The following is a 20,799-nucleotide window of genomic DNA, read 5'->3' as shown; positions in this document are numbered from 1 at the left end:
ATCCACCTATAAGCGTACATATTCCTCGTATGTTATGCGTTTCTCTCTGTTGCGGTTGCGGCGCAAACCAGCAGATCTAGGGATCGACGTGGTTGGATACATCGTGCGCTGCCTCGCGATCGAGATTCGTTAGGTCGATCTATATTTGGACGAATCGATCGGGCGGAGGGGAAAATACACCGCTAGAACAACCTCGATTAAGGCTAATCGGGATTAATCTCGCGGATCTCACAATGAGAGACCTCCTGTTCTTCTGCGTCTTCGCCTGGCCATTCCGCCGAGAGCGAGCAAATTAAAAAGAATTAATTAGAGAGATTAGATATAGAGTCTCGCTAACGACGAGTCAGCCTCGCAGCAAGTCACGCAGTGATTCTTTTCGCAGTCGCGTGTGTTCCATTCCGATGCATAAATCTATCGAAAATTGACCATTCGTTAGTGGCTTAATTAACCGAGTAAACAACGGTGGAACGCGGAACGTGCGCGTAATCGAGATTTATTTCCTCATTCAGAGCACCTTTTAACGTAGCCATCTCCCACTCCGATCCATCGCCAATTGTTCCTCCGTATCATCCCTACTTCTTCTCTAGAGAGATTCGACCTCTCCTCACCCATGTACGAATATTCGATTGCCTACGAAAGAAAGAAGAAGAAAAAAGAAAAAAGAACAAAAAAAGAAAAAAAAAGGAAAAGAAGAAGAAGAAAAGACCACGTTACGTAATACGAAGGTCTTAAAATTTCGTTTGCGATCCAACGTGATGCGTCGTATTTCCATCTTTCCAGAGGTAGAATCGATTCGATAATTTTCCCAATAGAATCGATGGAGGAGCGACGTCCAGAATACACAAAGCCAATACTCGGCTACAACCTCCGTGAGTCGCAAGAAAGGTCAGATTAAGCCCTTTTCCTTCCTACGCTGTCGAGCAATTCCGTTTTCCATTGAGCTTACGCCAGTGGCGTCGCCCCCAACCCGTCTCTATATACCCCGTCGCCCTGCAGTTAATGTGTTCCAGGGTGGAACCCAGCCCCCCTTGGCTCCCCTCCTCCCAGACCGCCCCCAATTTCAGCCCTCTTTCCACATCTACCCTTACCGTTTCCCTCTCTCCAACCTCCGAAACCCACCCAACTCAGGATCTCGGGTTTGCCTCAACGAGAGAATATTTCTCTTTCTCGCTCGCGTCCCCTCTCTCTCTCTCTCTCTCTCTCTCTCTCTCTCGACCCCTTTCCACGCTTGGCATCTTTCTCTCCTTTCGTTTCTACGCTCGTATTCCGGCCGTTCTCCCTCTTTGTCTTTTACTCGTTCGCCTTCCTCTTCTCTGTACGTTCTCTCTTTGTTTTAGAAATTAGAAGCGGATTACCGAATCCCCTTTTCAGCTGCGCTGTTATTAACTATTACCTTTTAGCCATTCACCCTCGCGCACACCGAACGAGTTGTACCGGGAAATTAAATCACTTTTATGGAACTTTGTATTCGCGACGATTCTTTCTCCCCGCGATATAACGGGCTAAATTTTCGGGGGCATAGGTGCGCGTTCTCCCTCGAATAAACGACGTATGTTTCAGCTGTTACCGTTCCAGATTTTACAGTCCTGTCATTTTTTGCCATTTTTCCTCCTCTACGTAATCACATGGTTTCGTTATTTCCATCTAGCTTCATTCTTACAGTACTGTCCTTTCATCGGTTCGTCAATCGTTCGTTCGTTTGTTCGTTCGTTCGTTGGCAGTCGCGATTTCGGACAATTTTCGCGTTATCTAAGGATCGACCTTAATTAGATGAGCGAGAGTCCGGGAGGCTCGTTGCGAGACGCTCGGAATGGCACAAAGTACGGAGTTCCGTCTACTCGCCGGAGAGGCTTTTTGTCGGATCCTCGTGAACACGCTCGACAAGGAGCATCAGCCGACAACGACCGCGGTCTTATGATTTTTTTTCCTGCCTCTGAACGGGGGACCATGCGACGACGAAGGAGAAGAGGCGTCCGGGTCGACGACTCTCCACCTCTCTTTCTCGTCTCTGTCTTCTTCCTCTTGTCGTATTCCCCGTCGTTTCTTCCTCCTTGTACTTGGATGTCTTCACACATCGGCCGAGGCGCGGAGAGCCGCCGATGATCGCGAGGAGTTGCAGTTTACACAGTTGGCCAGGCGAGGTTACCTAATTATTTGTTGCCCGTTGCCAATGACGAAACGTTCCTTGCTGCCGTTCCAGGTTATCACCGTGTCTTTTCTTCGCCTTCTCGTTACCCTTTTTCCTCCGAAAATATAATATAGTGCTTATTTCTCACGGCTAGAACTCCAGCGTACAGCAGAGGAGAAGAAACACAAACAAGCTCGCTATCGCGTTTTCTCTGTGACGTTGCAGAGATATGCGACACCGTTACTGCGTCTACTACTATGCCTACTATCACGTAGCATTCATTTTCTTAACGAATTTCTTCATCAAAGTACGAAACTGCGTACGAATTCGCGCGGGGTTTAGTAGAATAGAGAAAAACAGTTGTTAGGTACTCTGTGCTTTTTTTCAACGTACGTATTTATATCCGCAGATTTAATTCTTAAAGCGGGCAACGTAGATCGAAATAATATTCAGCAACACACGGTATACCAGTGTGATCTCGAGGTGGGGACTAGTGGTACGACAAGTACTTTTCGAGATTTACGGCGGTCGTATTAATGCCAGCAAGTGCACCGCGGGAGTCCAGGGAATCCCTGTGGCCCTGGACCATGCAACGTAAAATTCTAACGTGCTCGGGGGACCGACAGAATTCATCCTGACTTTAGTATCTCTCTTCCAACCAACTTCACGCACCGTCTTGCTCATCGACTCGATCCACGAATCCGAATTACGCAACTACGTATACGAGCGCGCCACGTCTTCGTTACTCGTCTGTGAACTTGACGAACTTTTCGAATACGTTGTTTGAAAAACGTTCGTGAATCTGGATAGATGATATATCTTCGCGTGAGTAAAGACAAAACGAGGATGACAGGCCAACATAACGAGCTATATTTTTCACTGGAAGGGAAAACAGTAAATTTTACGGTTCAAAGATGCGTAAAAGAGAAATTCGCACGTGCGTGGACGATCCAAAAACTCTTGCGTTCCACGTTTTATTCCTATTGGTGGGAAATGACGAGGCTATTGTACCCGGGACGGACACCATCCGAAGCATTCCAGTTGTAAGTTGCTGGTACTTCATTGTGCCGACAGTTTTGCTTCGTTTGGGTTTGCTTTAGTTTGGTACCTGTCGGTTCTAATGATTTTACTGCCCGTAGTTTCGAAGGTTATTTACACCTGACGACAAGCGTTTCTACGATGCATGGTCGTTCGATTTGACTTCACCGTGTCTTATCGTTCGACTTATTCTTCCACCATTTATTACGTTGTTCTTGAATCTTTACTCGAGCGTTCTTTTCATTTAAAGAAAAAAGTTATAAGGAACCTTGCGAGTGTTTTTCAGGTGATGACTTTACCTCTCGTTGTTTCCTACGACTGTGGAGAGTCGATCGATTCGATCCGAGCATTCGCTTCGAAGATCGAATCTTCGATCAAATGCCTTCAATAGAGAAGGTCTTTGCAACGATTGATGTCAATTCGTTTGGTTGTCGCTGAAACAAACTCGACGACAAATAGAATACAATGGCTCGCGAAAGTATTTGAACGTTTGTAGAAACTTTCTATACGTATGCTATACGAAATATTTTGAAATTTCATTGCCGCTGATGGTAGACTAGATTGTAATAACCAACGATATTTAACGAGATCTTTAAACGTTAATTATACGTTTCAGACAACCTTATTCGCGCTATACGCTGTACTAATTTTTCGCTAATCGTGTTTGTAGTAAATGTCTTTTAACGTCTTTACACGTTTTCGGATTGATCTCGAAAGGCAGTGTAATCGTGACAGTCGTGTCTCGTCACAGGGTTAACGAAATTAGGAAACGTTTTATACGACACGCATAATATCTACACGAATGTTCTCTTTGGTAAAAGTGTTCAAATTCTTTCATGGACCTTCCATGGACCGTACATTTCGTATGGAGGAATCGATCGTTTGGAAAAACGAAAGAAACTCGATGTCGTTTGGTTTTGGCAACTAATTAGCGGGCAGTGAGTGTCTTTCGATGACCGCGATATCTCGAGGAAACTTTTTCCATCGTAGAGGTTACGCTGGCCATATCCGGATTTCAGTCAGGAAAACTGGAACTCTCGTTCGTTTGCCAAGTGGGTTAGATTGGGTCGGGTGAGGTTAGGTAATTATATACCTTCGGCCAGTCGCGTGGGTACGACACTAAAATTACTCACGAATTTCCAACTAACGAGCTCTACCTTTGGCGCCACGAGCTATCTCGTTTGTCTTCCCAGACAGATTTTCCGAAACCGCGGCATCGCCGCGAGTCTTCCGTCCTCCTGAATAAAGATATTTTCGCCTAACAGATCGTTTAGCGACACTTCAACACGCAGAAACATCGTCCGTCCGCTCGCAGAATTAATGCTTTGCGCGCATCTCTCTAACCGGTCTCTCTAACTGCTAATGATATTGCTTTTCGAAGCCATCTCGCCTTCGCATCCGTATATTTTCGCCATCTTTCGTTAAATCGTTCGCTTTTCATTAAAAACGACGATATATCGCGATAAAAATGGTCGTCTTACTTTTCCGTATGGCTATTTATCTACCGGTTAGTTTATTATCTTTTTAAAAAAGTTGGAAATACGTTCACGCGTTGTCGCAACAGTTACAAGAGAACAGCTTGTACTTTTCCATACGCCCGTACGTACAAAAAATAGTCAGTGCTCCGTCTTATACGTGACGAATATCGATTGACAAAGATACCTAACGAGAAAAAGGAACTCGTGACGACGAAATCCCGCATCAATTATCGAGAATTGAAAAAATTGAAAGGACTTTGACGACCTTCGAACGGAATCGAAAGGGAAATGTCTGTCCTTCGAGGGTACGAAGTTCTGGCGGTCGATTCGTCGGTTCTCGGATCCGATACGCGGCAAGCTCGTTTCGTTTCGCATCCACGTACCGAACGAATCGTCCCGCGTCCACCTTTGTTTCTCCATCGGATCTCGTGTAACACGGAGCTTTTGTCTCCTGAAACAGCGGCACTTTGGCGTACACGGGGAGAATATATCCGCGCTCGCGCACCGCCGTCAGCCACCTCTCTCCCTTGCTCTTTCTCTTGCTCTCTTTCCGACTCAACAAGTGGACCGATGTTTTCGGCGTGGTACATAGCCGGCAGAGAGCCAGAGAGCTATCCACCCACACTCTCAGCCCGGCTTGTCGTTGCTACACGAGTGCCGGCTTGTGCGGGCAAAAACGTTGGCCCTTCGCGCTAGGGGTTGCTTCCTGTGAACCGAGCATCAGCGACGAGGCGAGGGGAGGATAAACCAAAACGCTGCAGGCCCGACTACTGCACACTGTGGAAAGAAGAGAGACTATGGTGTGCTCCCTCTGGGACCGGAGAGAGGCCCTGCGTCTCTAGTAACAGCTTCGAAATCTTTCCGATATACCTCGAACGGATATTTGCGTGTCTACGAGAAATTTGAGTGCGCAAAAATACGCAGGATGCGTGCGCGTAATGTACAAAGATATAGAAATCGTAGCAAGTACGCTAGTCGTTGTGACGTTTAGTGGCCGAAACGGATCTCTGTTTAAGTTTCATTTCTTTAATCGCACGCATAACGATACATATATAATATATATCTGGCTATTAGTTTCGAACGCAATTTTCACGCCAAAAGTAGGATTACAGGTGCTATTATAACTATGCTATCGGCTCGATAGGTTGTGTAACGAAATCTCGATAAGTGTAAGATACGTGCATCCGACCTGGACACATTTGAAAACGTTAACGACACGATTGGCCAGTCTATCGCGTTTGTAGGAAGATTTAACAGCTTCGAAGATCTGAAAAGCGAGAGAATAAAAATGACAAATAATCCAAACGATATCGATAGATAATAACGACGATAACGTTGTAATTTTCTAACGGAGAGCGAAAAAATCTGTACATAGTGGATTTAAATACGTAGCCGTATCTGTTAAAGAGACGATATTTGCGATTCGTATTTCATACCGGGTAAACAGGTAGGCGATGTTCGGTACCGATTGAAGAAAGGCTTAGGAACGAAGAAAGCGATATTGTAAAAAATTGTTTGCTTGAAAAATTTGTTCGTAAACTGACTGGAAAGAAATTCAAATACCCATCGCTATCCGCGCGTCGAGGGAAGGGTGGTGGGGATGGTGACGGCGGAGGTAGTGGGGTCGCAGACTCGCGGTGAAGGGGAGTGGTGGGGAAGCTGCCTCCCTTCGGGAAGCGTCAGTCTCGTCGCGTACCGTGAATCGAACGGAGCTTTCATCGATGCTCCTCTTCTCTATTCGTTCATCCCCCTCCGACTCCTCGCAATCGTTCTCTCCTCTCGTTTCAAGTTTCGTGTTAGCCGCACGGTGAAGTACGAAGTTTGTGGCCGTTTTGGTGTTATCACGTCGAGTGTGTTCGCATGAACGGTAAGCAGTGCAAAGTAACGTGAACTATACGACACGTAGATCGGCGGAGGATTCGCGAGGAGGATTTCTACGTACGTATCGTAGATTCGTGGAATTATCGTTCCGACGAACGCTCGAGTCTCGGCGACTGCAACAGAAACAGGTGTTCAAAGGCTGATCGGAAAGCGACGCCGCGCGAACGATGGTGCGGAGGTGGGCGGGTGAATCGTAGTACGGCTACGCGATGCGTCCTCGTGGTACGTGGCGTCGGTGACTCGAGTCGTCACATTTTTTTCCCATCTATATATCGATGGTTCTATGAATATTAAGAGAAAAAGAGAGAATCCACGATGCGTGTTACGTTCGATAGAGATTTGTTCGATAGTATTGCTTCGTTTGTTGGTTTTCTTCTTCGTTGTCATATATACTGATGTATGCTTGGAGAGAATTGGTATTTACGCGTTGCTCCGTTTCTCGAGTGGAGTCGTACACAATATCCGGCTTCGGTAGCGTGACCGAGCAGCGAGTATAAATACTGGCGAACGAGTTCGGTTCGTCGGACGATGAGAGCGATAAACAATCCGTATTGGAACGCGATCGTTGGCCAGATTTGATAATATCGATCACGGTGACTCGTCCACGTTGCCAGAAATCCGTCGTAGCCGCAGAATGCAGTCGAACACGATACTGCGCGATGTCACCAGCACCGAGAAGCTGATGGGAAACAACAACAATTTGAACAACAACGGTTCCCCTGGCGCAGATATAATGTTCCAGATGGAAGATGATAGTTTAACGCAGCTTGGAAGCGTGTTTCAGTCGGCGTATCAGTCGATCGTCGGAGGTAGCGCTCAGGTAAGGCAGAAGTTGATAAACGTTTTATTCTTTTTTTCTTGCTCGTTCTCTCTCTCTCTCTCTGTTTTGTTTATTTATTTGGTAAGACAGGATACGATATCGTTTCGTCGATTTTGTTCGCTACGTACACTTACTTTCCTCGTCTCGTAACACGATTATTTGGTACAGTCGCGATTTGCAGTCGGGCTGGAGGAAAGTTTGATTCGTTGTAGCGGAGAAAGAGTTTCTGTTACTCGGTGGGGTTGCTGGCTCGTCCCCGTTGAAACGGGTAGACCGGATGCACCAGTTGAAAACGAGTTCCTTTCAATCTGGAAGTTTTTCACGGTGCACGGAGTTTCCCTGTAAATCCGATTGTGCGTCGATTGAAAATAGGGGCACGTTTACGATTTTCTCTGTGTATCCGACGGAGCGTGTGGAGCACGCCATCGGTCCGCTGACGTCAGGATTACGTCACGAACATGGCCGTCGTCACGTGGGCGGGCACGTCGGTCGTTCGCTCTTTTTGCGCCGGCACCCTTTCTTTTCTCTTCTCGCGCTCGCTGTTCCACGTTTTTCAATTTTATTCCTACTCAAATTTCGAAAGTTCACACGATTCGGATGATCATCTATACGAACCTGTACACGAACCGTGTGAAACGAAAGGTGGAGGAGATGGTCGAGATTGTGCGAGATAAGCGTCGTCGATCGAGCGTTTCAGCGCTTAAATTTTTAAAATTTCCGAAAAGCGAAGCGAGTCGCTCGGATCTGTTTGCGTATAATCGCGTTGTTTCTCTTTTCTCTGCGTCCACGTAGCTCGAGACGTCGCGCTTTGTTCGTCGTTCGAAACGCTTCCCTTTTAAACGGTTAGCTAGAAAGTGGGATTTTCTAACGCACGTACGTAGAAATTTTGGTCCACGAATTAGTACGACTATCTGCGGAAAGACAGCCCGCGTAATAAGGCGTCGTGGAATATCAGAAACTCAGCAAGGGACTCGTCTATTTCGACTCGTATGGCAGCAGTGAGTCATCATCATCCCTGCATTGTTTCGTTAAATGGAATTTCTATCTAATTTAAATGCGGCTTAGCCAGAAATAATGCGATTATGCGTTAGCTTATTCTGTTTGTTAATCTCCTTTGCACACCATTGTCACCCTGACGGCGAACGAGGCAGAGGTAAAGCGAGAGAACGAACGAGGGAAAGAGACGAGAGGAGAGAACCTCGATGTTCCGCTGTACCCTCCGCGCTTCTCTCCACTTTGCCGTTTTGTACGGCACTGTACATTATTTCAGTACAGTCCACGCACAGCCACTAGATCCTCTCTGGCTTATGGAGTGGTCGCAGCGGTTCTCCTTTTCCAGTTGGAACTTTAATTTCTTCTTAATCGCGCCTCCGGAAGTTGCATCGTTCGATAAATCTCGCCGTTGCTCGTGGAACGTGTTTTACTCGCCGCTAAACGCAACTGCGCCCACGTTCTTCGTTCTCTCTCTTTTTCCTCTCTGCGTTTCGTCGCTTCCATTTCGTAGATTCTCCAGATCTAGATGTAGCAAAGATCGATCCAAGTTTTCCTCTAGTAGAGCATTCGTTGCGCAACTCTCCAGCAATTTTCGTTTCACGACCCGTTTTCGTTTCTCTTTCGGCGGCTTATTAGCGGTACAAAAGCGACGCGATTACAAAAGACTCGCGTCACCACGAGAGACAACAGGTTGCCTCGGTTAGTCTCTCCTACCTGAATGACGTTAGATCGACATCTGCCGGTCCATTATTCCTCCAACTTTTGCAATAGCTTCTCCAAATTGCCAATTACAGGAGAGAGACGTTGATTGCTGCTCGAACGTATCGAAATTCGTCATCGCATTAAACTCACGCGATTAAAAATTGAAGAAGAAATTATCTCCTCCTTTAGAGTGGCTCACGGAACAAATAGCAATCTTTCGTCGATATATTATCAACGTTTTCACATTTTACTAACACCGTTACTCTTATATTTACCTTATCCTTTACCTTTCGATTTGCGCGGTCGGTCAATTCTAAAGAAGATGGGGAGTTTGCCGAATAACCAAACAATTCTACAATATATATATAACTAGGAACGCCGATTTTGTCATCGCATACTGACTTTCAAAGTTAATTACATCGGATCGTATCGTGCTATTATACGTATAATTGATCATAATTTGACGATAGACAGTTCTTGTGAATACATTATACAAACATATTGAAATCTTATTAACACCGTAATGAGATAGGAGTTTCGCAAACAAAAAGAAATAGTAAATAGCGCTAACAGTTAATACGACTACGCGATATTCGATAAACGAAACAAACGGATCGGAGCATTTCAGTTAAGATTCGTTGTCATAAGAGACATCGTATCGATGAAAATGTTATTTTAGTATCAAACAAAGGGCAGCGTTTCATCGTACGATAAAATGTCTTTTACGATATTATAATTTTAAAACGTTTTTTTACGATACGTTCGTAATTGATTTCTAGAAGCGTCGAAAGACTTTTGCGAGCCACTGTATTTGTCCAACGGGAATCCTCGATCCAATTACGTAACTCTAACGAAGGTAGGGCGATAAAAACGTCGCAAATTTGTTAGAAGAGCCCTTATCGGCCGTCGATACACAAGAGGGCGGACGTTGGTCTTTATTTCACCTCTTTTTTCTCTCTCCTTTTCTCGGGTATTTCTCCCCGTGATCTCGATTTCGAGCGTCTGGTGAAACCAGTTTTTGATCGGGTCGACGTAAGGCTAGCCATTTCCGGTCCGTGCTCCTCCCTTCGTTCGTAGCTCATATCCGGTACGACACTTGCAACGTTTGAAACGCTCAGCTCTCCACGGCCGGCCCTCGAGAAGCTTTTTTCCGCGCTTTTGTCGGGCGTAAAATCTTGGCCGAGTCATCGTCGGAGGAGGCGACCACTTAAAAATACGACAACAAAAAACGCTACGTTCGTTATGAAAGCGTTATCTCTCTTTGGACCAGACTTAATTAGCCGCGTGCTCGCGCGCGTTCATTTTTCCGCTAAAAGCGGAGTTGCAATTAAGCGTTTAAATTAGCCGCTCGCTGGCCGCGTAAGTGGCCAACGGAATATCGTTTCGTAACTCGTAACGCTGTGCCGTCGATTCTCTGTCAGCTTCGATCGCGTTCTCTTTTCGAGATCTCCGATATATCACACGTTATCGGCTCTCATTACGCTGCTAATGAAATTTCGAAATCTTTTGTATAATATATCCCGTAAATCGTTCGTTACGTCGACCATCTACTTGCTTCTATCCTCGTTCACCGCGTTTACATACGTGTACGCGTCTGTTGCGTTCCTCCGCGTTAAATACGCATCGTGCGCACAAAAGGGTCGCAAGGGACGAAAGAGGCGAGAAATAGCGAGGAGCTTGCCCGTGACGTGGACAGAGGAGGAAAGAAGGGAACGAGAGAAACGAGAAAGCGAAAGTGTGCTGTTGGTCGATCGCGGTGGTCCGACGGTGTGTTCTCAACGGTTCGATTAAAACTCGAAATTCGAGGTGAGCGTCGCGAGCGCTGCTCGATCGTGAAAGCTGTCCGGGGATCGGGCCGATTTTACGAGCTATCCACGCGCGGTCGTTGCCAGAAAAGCGGCATCGTTCGACTTCCAGAAGGTCGGCCGTAATTGCTGCTGAAAACCGGGGATTGAATGAAACCGATAGGACCCGTTACGTTGCCTCGTTTCACCTGTCCGTCCACTCGGTTAACGACGGAGTCGCTTCGGGACCAGAATTTTATGTAAATCGGGGCACGAGCCTGCGACGTATGGTGGTAACGTTCGGCTTAAGGGCCGTGCGAACGATGGAATATCGACCGTTTCCGAGATAATCCATTCGATGTTTAGAATCACAAATTTCATTCCCGATAATTGAACTCGTCGATTTTCAGACTCGACTCTCGTAAAAGGTGCGTCGTGTGTTCGCGATGTACTCGTATCGTCGAAGCAGCGAGTAAAGCTACGGTTACGGCGAATCTTTACCGATAATGGGACGGATGGAGTTGAATATTTCGACGCGACGATCGACGATATCGGCGCGTTTTTCATCGCTGTACGAAGGCTTGACTCGATGACTAATTGTTGCGTTTAACGAGTAATAAATTGGTATGGAGTACGTAATATTTATGTATAACGATTGTACAGCCAGTCCTAGTAATTGTATATATATATATATATATATATATATATATATATATATATATATATGTTATAAAAAAGAAAGAAAAAAAAAACATTGGAAAAGGCTTTCGATCAATTTTTTACATGGAATCGTCCGCTACGTGGATCGTACCGTGATAGAGAGCCTGTATAAATCGTAAACACGAGTTTCTGTAATTGTTAGATTCGGCGAAACGACAGTTTATCGGAATACGCATCTACCGTAATCATAATCCGAATCGCGAATCGTGCATGATGGAACGTCGATGGATATCGAGGTAGATCTTGAGAGTGAGAGTCACTGGCGTCGCGAGGGCTAGGTTAAAAGCGGCAATGAATAGAATTGATATAAATGGGACGGCGACCTGGCTGCTCCGGTCTCGAAGCTGATTGTTTTTTCTTTCCCCTATCGTCGAATTGGCCGGCAAGTGCCACTTTATTACTGCAACCAGTACGTTTTCGAGCTTTTGTCGAACGATGGCTCCTTGGAACGTTAGCAGGAAACTCTCTCCTCCTTTCATTCTATCTTTTTAATGGAACAGAAAATTGCACCTCATAGAGATGTCGATAAACTCTCGTCTTATGACTATCAACGTTACTGCGTGGACCCAGCTGCTATTTTTGGTGGACCGGTGTAAATTTCAATTTCGGAATTTCCGGATTTTCCCGTGAAACGATATCGAATTGTCTCGAATTGCAGACGAAAAGCCAGAAGCTAAAGGGCCGACGAATTTCCTGCGGCATGGTTCCGGTTGATCGTCGCTGCCCGTCTCGTAATCTATGGTTGGGATTAGCATTAGTACTTAGGCACGTATATGTAACCCATATGATCACGCTTGTAGCTACATCTCAGCACACGTACAAGCGACTGACCGCACGCGCACACGCGCGTGTCCCAGTCCACTACGACAATTTGCGTCCGACAAGTACACACGCGTAAATAGATACTCTGGCAAGGAATATACTCGCACGCTCACATACGCGTAATTAGACGCATACACGCGAACCTGACACATGTGAATTCGCTCGCATACCAGCTACTCGCGTGACAACAGTGTATCCCTGCGCCTGCAGCTCTACTAATAGCAGTATCCTAGGATTCAACGCGCGGCGACTGATATATCCATTCCTCGTAACCATTATCCCTTGCCTCTGTTTGCACGGCTACGTAACGCAGAGACACGCGTATTCCGCATGCACGCGTGCACGTGCTGCTCTCTGTCATCCCGCGATCACGCACCTCCCTTTCTATCCTGGTTTTTCGAATTTTTCCAGTTTTTCGATTCGCAAAGTCGAACAAGAGCGCGGTTTGTTTCTCGATTTAACTAACCACTTAGCTCTTCTACGATCCTCGAACTTTCATATTTCGATCTTGCTCTAATCATGGAATCGTCGTTCATCGGGCCGTGCTTAACGCAAAATTGGAACCACAAATCATTCGCATCGAGCACAATTTTTCCATACGTTGTTCAAACTTGAGACAACTTTTAACCAATTAAGAAATATAATTGGTTCGAAAATGAGCGAGACGGCGCAACAGGATTAACGCTCACGCGCGTCATATATAGAAGCACGTAAACAGAAACGTGCAATTTACGAATCCATAAGTCGGTGATATTCGCGGGTATAGTCGACCGTCGTTTGGCGGTTAATCTAATACACTTTACTGTTTAAGAATTACGAATGTCTGGCAATGTACGTTCTATACTTGGGTTCTGTACTTGGGTTCCAACTTTAAGTACGCGCGTACGTATTTATATTTGTTGCTTGTTGATTGATTTATTTTCAGACATATGTGTAAGTATCCTCGCGTACTTGGCCCATAGAAATTCTTAATATAGTTCGCTTTAACGTCTAAATCTTTGAGGAACAGTCGATAATAGCTGGAATAACTAGATCCCTGGGGAGGCGCGATTTAATTGAGTGGAAATTAATAAAGCAAGGCGAAAATGCCGCGGAAAATCGCGTCGCTCGTTTCGTTCTAATTGCCCTGTATACTCGCGCTCACCTGTGTTTGATCTCGTATACGTATCGCCTGACAAGATGTACACGTATATCCGTCTATATGGATTCGCACGTGTTGGTGCGAGCTACATAGTCGCTCGTAGACGAGACTCGACAGGAATGTGTGCTACGTATATAAGCGTCTACACCCGCGCACCCCTCTATGTATACACGTGTGCCCGCAGCTACTGTATAGACACCATATATACGTCCGATTATTAGTGTGTCACACACGCTTGATTTGGTAGCGGGCTTATAACGGCCGCCATAGCGCCGAGAGGCGCCAGCTGGATATGTTTCGGAACGCACCCCTTCCGCCCTTCTGCGATCCCTTGCTATCTGCTATCTCGTTCCTGTGTACGATTCACGATGCACTATGATGACATTGATGATGACACACCTAACGACGCAGGAAGCTACGAATTTTCAGAAATATAAAATATACGTCTGTAGATCCCAGACCTTTTAATCCTGCTACGTTCCTGAAGATAACGATCGAACGATTGATCGACTCGTCTGCGTCTTTGCGTCTGGAAATTCGTATATCGCGATGTAAATCTGATTACGCGAGGGCTACCTTGAAAATGTTTTAACTTATTGAGGCTATCGTTACTGTATTAGGTTACCAACATGGACACACGATAAAAGCAACCGTACGTATTCGTCCAACGATAAAAGACATAACGATCGATGCCAGAAACCACGAACTTTCCTAGTAGTTGTGGCAAATTCTGAGTTTTTTTTAACGGTATTCTAGGTTAAAGCGTAAATACGTATACGATAGAAGATAGATAGTTACTTAATATATTCGCCCGATACCGGGCGATAGATAATGACTCGCGGAAGAGCGGAACTTTGGACTCTTTGTCCTCCGATTTAATCTGCTTAGCGCTTGTACGATAATTACGCGTCGTTAGGCGCGACTTTTCTCCTCGATCGAGGTGCTAACAAACAATGGTTATTAGTATCGATGTTAGTCGCGTTAGCCGAGGCGTCTATTCGCGATTTACTAATGCGACACGAGTGGGCGTCGCCCATACGCGATGGAATAGTCCAATAGTCCGATATATTCCTATGGTCGATTGTGTCTAGAAACGTTGGTATATGTTGTCGCTGCGTACAAGAGAGGAGAACGCGCGAGTTCCTCTATAATTGCATACTTTCGGATCCGTTTCCAACTAACGGTTTCGTTCTCTTTCCGTTTCAGGCGAGTTAACAGTTCCTGTTGGTTGCCGATTAGGCGGCATTAGAGAGACCGTAGTATCGCGCGTTTCCTCTTCTTCGGTTTCTCCCTTTCGATTCGTAAGTTTACTCGGGTTTTTGAGAAGTCGTTGCTGGTTTTTAAAAGCTTCCCAATTTTCCGTCCGGACAAAGAATAACGCGTAACGCAACCGTGACTCGGAACTTTAACGAGGAGGAACCGAGAGGGAAGCAGAATAAAAAAAAATGAGAGGGACGTTGGGTCCGCTGCGAGACGAAAGAGAACGAAGGAAGCATGGCGACTTTCGGGCCATATGGCGTTTACGGATACCCAAGCACCGTAAAACTTTCATGGACATAACCTGACCCCCCTCCCTTCCTTCCCCTCGCGTTTCCTCCCTCGCCCCGAACAGGAGCCTTAATCAACAACCGTCAGGCCCTTAAACGACGAATGGTTTCGGTCTGAAGTCACGAAACGAAGGGCTTCGGCCGAGCTAGCTGCGGCTCGCTAACGATTTCTCTCGAATACACGATTCTATCTTCTTTTTTTTTAACGCTTTCCCCTGCTTCGATGTTGGTTAAAACAAACGGCAGGGAGTCAAAATCGTCGGCCCGGAAATTGGAGCACAGGTTATTAAGCCCTTCAGACGTTTGTATCCGAAATTCCATACGGTACAATGCACGCGAGACTGACACGGAATACCAATATACGCACGCGAACACACAGACACGTTCTTGCCACCGAAACGGTCCTCACCTTCGACTCCAGGGATCGATCTGCATAGTGGAAGCTCGCATAATCGCGCAAAACGTGTAGAGACGCGTGTAGAGACGCGTGTAGAGTACCCGTGCACATGTACGCGAGGCGGATTCGCCTCTGTGTGTATCTCGCTGTGTATGTGCACGTGCGTGCGCGTGTATATGGACAGTGTGCGCCTGCAGCTCCATAACGCCGCCAACGTGCAACACAGGTTAGGCGTCTTGGGGGTTGAATCGAGCTTAGATTAGGTTGGCTCGAGCCAGTTCCGATTTCCGTCGAGATCTCACGCTAGATCGTGCCTACCTCGGTGCCTGCCTCCGAGATTTCTGCGTCGCGTTGTTTCGATCCCTCGCGCGTTGCTTTGTGCTCTCTCTCTCTCTCTCTCTCTTCTACTACTCCTCTCCTCCACGCGTCCTTTTCTCCACGTTGCACCGTGCAATTTGCTCCTCCGCGAAATGCTCGAGTACCCCGCGCTTTTGTAATTCAATTACACGCAACGCTCCCAGAGATTACATTATTTTATGCCTCACGCCTTATCTAGATCGAGTTCGATGCCTTCACCGCGATTCGGAGCGCGTTTTCCACATCGTGCTGCGGCGAACTTCTTGATAGAAACGATTTTTCCGTAACTCTACGCACCGTGCTATTCGCGATTCGGACGATGTTACGACGATGAACCATGTCGTCCTCGCTTCCCAGCGGCTTATCGTTTTCTATCAAACTTTAATTCGACACCGTGAAATCGTTGGCTGAATAATTGAGAACCCAGTGGCCGTACATAGCGCGTCGTATCAGGTTCGGATTAGGGTTGCCTCGAGCCAGTTCCGATTTCCGTGGAGATCTCACGGTAGATGGTGCCTACCTCGGTGCCAGCCTCCAGATTATATCCTGCTGATCCTCCAACGAGTTTACGTCCCTACGTGGTTCTTGCTATTGTTATTCCTCGCCACCGCCACCATCTCCCTTGCCTAGACCACCCCCCTCCTCCCTTTCCCGTTGGCATATTTAAACCCGAAACTTTTCTCGATTTCTCTCCCCGCGAAACTCGCCCGCCCTTCTACCGATAGTCACGAACCAAGTTTCGCTTTCGAAGATAGCCACCGCGCTGCCTCAATTTCGCTCTTTATACGCCACAGCGTATCTTGGATCTTCGCGTGGCTTTCCACCTTTCCGCATGCTCGCACTTTTATCGGCGGAGTTTCGTGAGTTACGACGCCACCGAATTCCGAAATATCTTCCAGTTTCCGAGTGTTTGGAAGAACGCGGCTCTACATTCTCACTTGGAAGGACCATTGCTGACTTCGTGTTCTCTGGTACACTTGGCCGTGGCTTCGTTACGATTTAATTGGAATTCGTTTCGCGTTTCGTTCTCGTCGCGTCGAACAGCAGTGTTTAGAGCGACGTATTGTGGCGCGCTCGACGTAATCGATATCAGGGATTAGTACGAAAAACAGTTCCAGATAAATGATAAGTTTACCGCACCGACCAATGACGTTTGTCGAAAGCAGGCACGCTATTGCTCGTAAGTAGCTGGACACTTGGCTCAATTTGTAGTAGCAGTTTTATCAAAGTCTACGATTTAACGACGAATTCGAAATTATCATCAAATTATAATCAGTATCGCTATAAATTTGAATAGTTTATTAAGAGGCATCGTAGCAATATAATTTACCATTAGCTACGTATACCGCTATACGTACATTTACTATTATTTAAGTAATTATATAAAATATATCTCGTCAAAAATAAACAGGTGACCAAATTACTCTTAAATGCGTGTTGTTACGTAGTCGCGAATAACGGTAGATAGTGGCAATTATAATGATACAACGTAGAAAATAAGTTCCCTTTGGAACACAACTTTGCGTTTAATATTACGTTAAAGAGACACGTGTACGTTGGTCGCGAAAGGCAAATGATCGATTCAAATTAACTTATAGACGATAACTCTCGAGCCGAGTAACATCTTGAATTTCCGAGCAGCCGATAATCGTCGCCGATAGAGCAATTTCACTCAGCTATTCTCCTTGTATTTGCGAGAACATTTTTGGCCGTCGTTTCCTCGGAAGCATTCTCGTTCTCTTAAACTCCTCGAATTCTATCCGACGAAACACGGTGCTTTCTACGACGAAATTATCGACTGTTGCTATAAATACTCGTGCGAACGCTTGCTATAGCTATTTGTACGAACCTTCCAGCATGGAGATCCCTGTTCGATGTGTTTTTCCGTATCCGAATGATTTGCAGTAAGGAAGCAGCTTCGATATTTCACTTGTACAGATACGATACGACAGGTACAGATCTCGCATTCAGAGTGCCAAACTTGATTGCTAAGAATATTACTTGACTAGCAATTTATGGCACGTTTGAAAAAGTGATTTGAGTGATTTTTAGTCGATTTGAAGTTAATTTTTAGCGATAAGTAGTCAATCAATGTACTATAATGTAACACAACGCCACCATACAGGATGTTGAGAGAAGGTCCGACGCTCGAATGGTTTTAGAATAGATACTCATCGATAGAAGGAAAAAATGTCTAACAAACGTAGGTCCTGAAAGCGGTTCTTTCGATGCAGTGTAATAACGCGAATGCATAATAATACAACAGCGTAAGAATAGAAAAATATGAACAACGTAAATAGTGTAAAGCAGTATAATATAATAGTAAATTAAATTGGAGTTCCCTCCATATTGCAGCAGTCCTTCGTCTCGATATCTTTTCGATGACACAAGAGTGGAATTGGCGAGCGAGAGAATCTGAGCAAGTTTTAATTTCCTTTTTTACTCTGTCTGGTAGCTTGATCGTTCGCCATGGAGTCGTGGCATGGATAGATTTCGTGCGAGCGACGTCGAATCTGTTCTCACACGGTGTTATTTAAGCGACAAGATTCGGATTTTAATTCGAGCCTCGTGACCGGTCCTGAAATTCGATCCAAAATTAGGAGGACGGTCCCAGCGAGTTCCGGGGCCGACAGAAACACGAGAGTACATTCCCGATGGACCTCGGTGAATTATGATTTCGGCGGTCAGAATTATGGTTTTGCTGCGCCAATGGGTGGGTCATTTCCTGAGTTTCGGTCTGCTTGCTCGTCTCCTCTCTCTCTCTCTCTCTCTTTTTTTCTCCGTTTTCTTTCTCCCCTCTTTTCGTGCTGTTTCTTCATCTCCTCCTGCTCTACTTCCTCCTTTCTTAACCACACTTAGCGGTAGTTACCTTGTCCCTCTTCTTTTTCTTCCATTCCCAACGAGAAATGGTCCGTTCGTTTCACAGAGAAGGAAAATTATCGATGTAAAAAAAGAAGCTCCGGAAAAAATGGGACCCTCGTTCGCGACCAAACAAAAAACTCTTCGCTCCGGGATCTCGATGATGTACACGGTCTAGGCCGAAATGCCTTTCCACCGTGGTGAAACGAATACTTTTTCGAGCGAATGAAAGAAAAAGCGAGACAGTGAGAGTCGAAACCGGTCGATATGTAGATCTCGAGAAGACGATTGCGTCAAAAAGCTGAGCGGCAACGGATCGATGAAACCCGTTTCTTTTCCTTTCTTTTTTTTTTCCTTTTCTCACGTTGTTAGACGAAATATAAATTTGTTTGCCATGAAACTTTGTAACGCACGTATCCCGATGAATTTGCCTTTTTCACTCCGGAGATTAACGTAATAAATCGAAGACATGGAAAACATTGCGAACACTCCAGACTCGATGCGTCGATCTCTTTACACAGGTGTGCCTAATCTGGACTTCTTTTTAACTATCGACGATTAAATTGTGCAATCGTGTTGATAGCCGTCTTGGTTCGAGAGGCTCTCTCTTGTTGTTTTTCATTCGCCATTGCTCGATCGTTCCTCCAATTAAATGGATCAGACGAACTGAAATTAGACATTTTCAGACGGTCTGAAATTAGACATTTTTAAATTGTCTTTAAATCAAGCGAAGACAAGAGCGAGGAGCCCAATAAATCGTATTTCCCATTTTTTAGAAGAATGGAATTTTAAAGCCCGGTATATCGTCGATCGAGTATCGTCGAGTTACCAAAGTTGTCTTTTTATTTGCTTTTAGTACTGAACGAGTGCTTTTAATTTTAAGGATGTTATCGTCTGTCACAGTATTCAAATATTGCTTCCCTTTAATAGTTGTACCTTTGGCTCGTACGAAATTTGGCGAATAATATTTTTCACCGAAACAGTCCTTTCTCTGTTTGTTACCTATTTCATATTAAAATACTCGTTCCTAGACGTAAAGAGACGTTGAAATGAAACAGATCGATCCAAGTATCACTTGGAACTTTATCAACGTATGACAGTTGTGTCTTCTGATCAATCGAGTCTCAAACTATTTTACACAACACGTACAATATGTACACAAAAGTTTTCTATGATAAGTGTTCAAATAGTTTGTTCATAATAGTAGTTCAAATAGTCGCTGTATCTTGAAATATATCTTTCGAACTTGTACCGTTCTCTCAACTCACCGATTCGATTCTGCTGCAATCCGAACGGTGAACAGAGAAAAAATAAGGAAAGATTGGATCTATTTTTGGAGCGAAGGGGAACTTGAGAGTAATTACAGCGGAGTAGATTTACCGACTGGGGGCTCGCTAAAATTTTCTGTCGGCCCGGCTATAATTTTCGCTCTTCTTCCCGTGTTATCGTTCTCATCTTGGTTTGCTTGGCTGGAACCGGTGGAAAATCTGTTCGTCGATCCTTTCTCGGTTGTCCTGGGCCAGTTCCCGAAGCTGATGATTTAGGTTTTCGAAGGTCCCTAATCTCCGAGACCCTTGTCTCCTTGCACAACTTCGTTATTGCTGTTCCGTGTGTAAAACAATGAGATTAGCACTGTTCGAAAACCGGTTGCACGCTTTCAAAAACCCATAATCCTGGTTGAGATTGTGCTACAGGATTGTGCTACCGCCTGCACCCGATCCTCTCATCTTTGTTCCTTCGCAGCCCTTGCAACCGTGTTATCCACTCTTCTACCGCGTACCCCACGACGTCTTCATCCCTATTTGTTCTCAGAATTCTTACGTATTTCGTGTCAATGGCACTAAACTTGGACGATCGAATGTCCCACTATCTTGCGAATTTTACGGTATTAATCGGGGAAGATGGCTTCGCTCGGTTGATGATTCTTAATCTCTTAGATATAACTTAGATGTATATATATATTTTTTCATTTACGAATCTTTAATCCGGATGAATTGCTATATATCAATCTTGCGTATTTTGGTAAAGAGAGAGAGCAGAGAAAAGAGAATGAGGATTAGGAATGTCTGAACGAATACGACAGGGTGTGAAGGAGATCTATAGCCTACGATTAAAATAATAATATTTATTAA

At 45.3% G+C, this 20,799-nt stretch overlaps 1 protein-coding gene across 12 annotated transcripts in view; it reads left to right on the top strand.

Annotated features, from left to right (window-relative positions):
• Nucleotides 1-20,799, top strand: part of LOC100645175 (transcription factor 12) — a 107,213-nt gene that overhangs the window by 33,310 nt on the left and 53,104 nt on the right. Inside the window, exon 1 of one of the 12 annotated variants that reach the window (XM_012315865.3) lies at nucleotides 6,324-7,345. The exons of the other annotated variants lie outside the window; for them this stretch is intronic. Within the exon in view, the coding sequence (XP_012171255.1) occupies nucleotides 7,160-7,345 (186 nt within the window). The 5' untranslated portion in view covers nucleotides 6,324-7,159. Of the gene's footprint in view, nucleotides 1-6,323; nucleotides 7,346-20,799 lie in introns of those variants that run through there. 12 annotated transcript variants of the gene reach the window in all.

Source organism: Bombus terrestris, chromosome 14 (assembly GCF_910591885.1).
Source record: "Bombus terrestris chromosome 14, iyBomTerr1.2, whole genome shotgun sequence".
NCBI classification, from domain to species: domain Eukaryota; kingdom Metazoa; phylum Arthropoda; class Insecta; order Hymenoptera; family Apidae; genus Bombus; species Bombus terrestris.
This window is presented reverse-complemented; position numbering and strand designations above follow the sequence as displayed.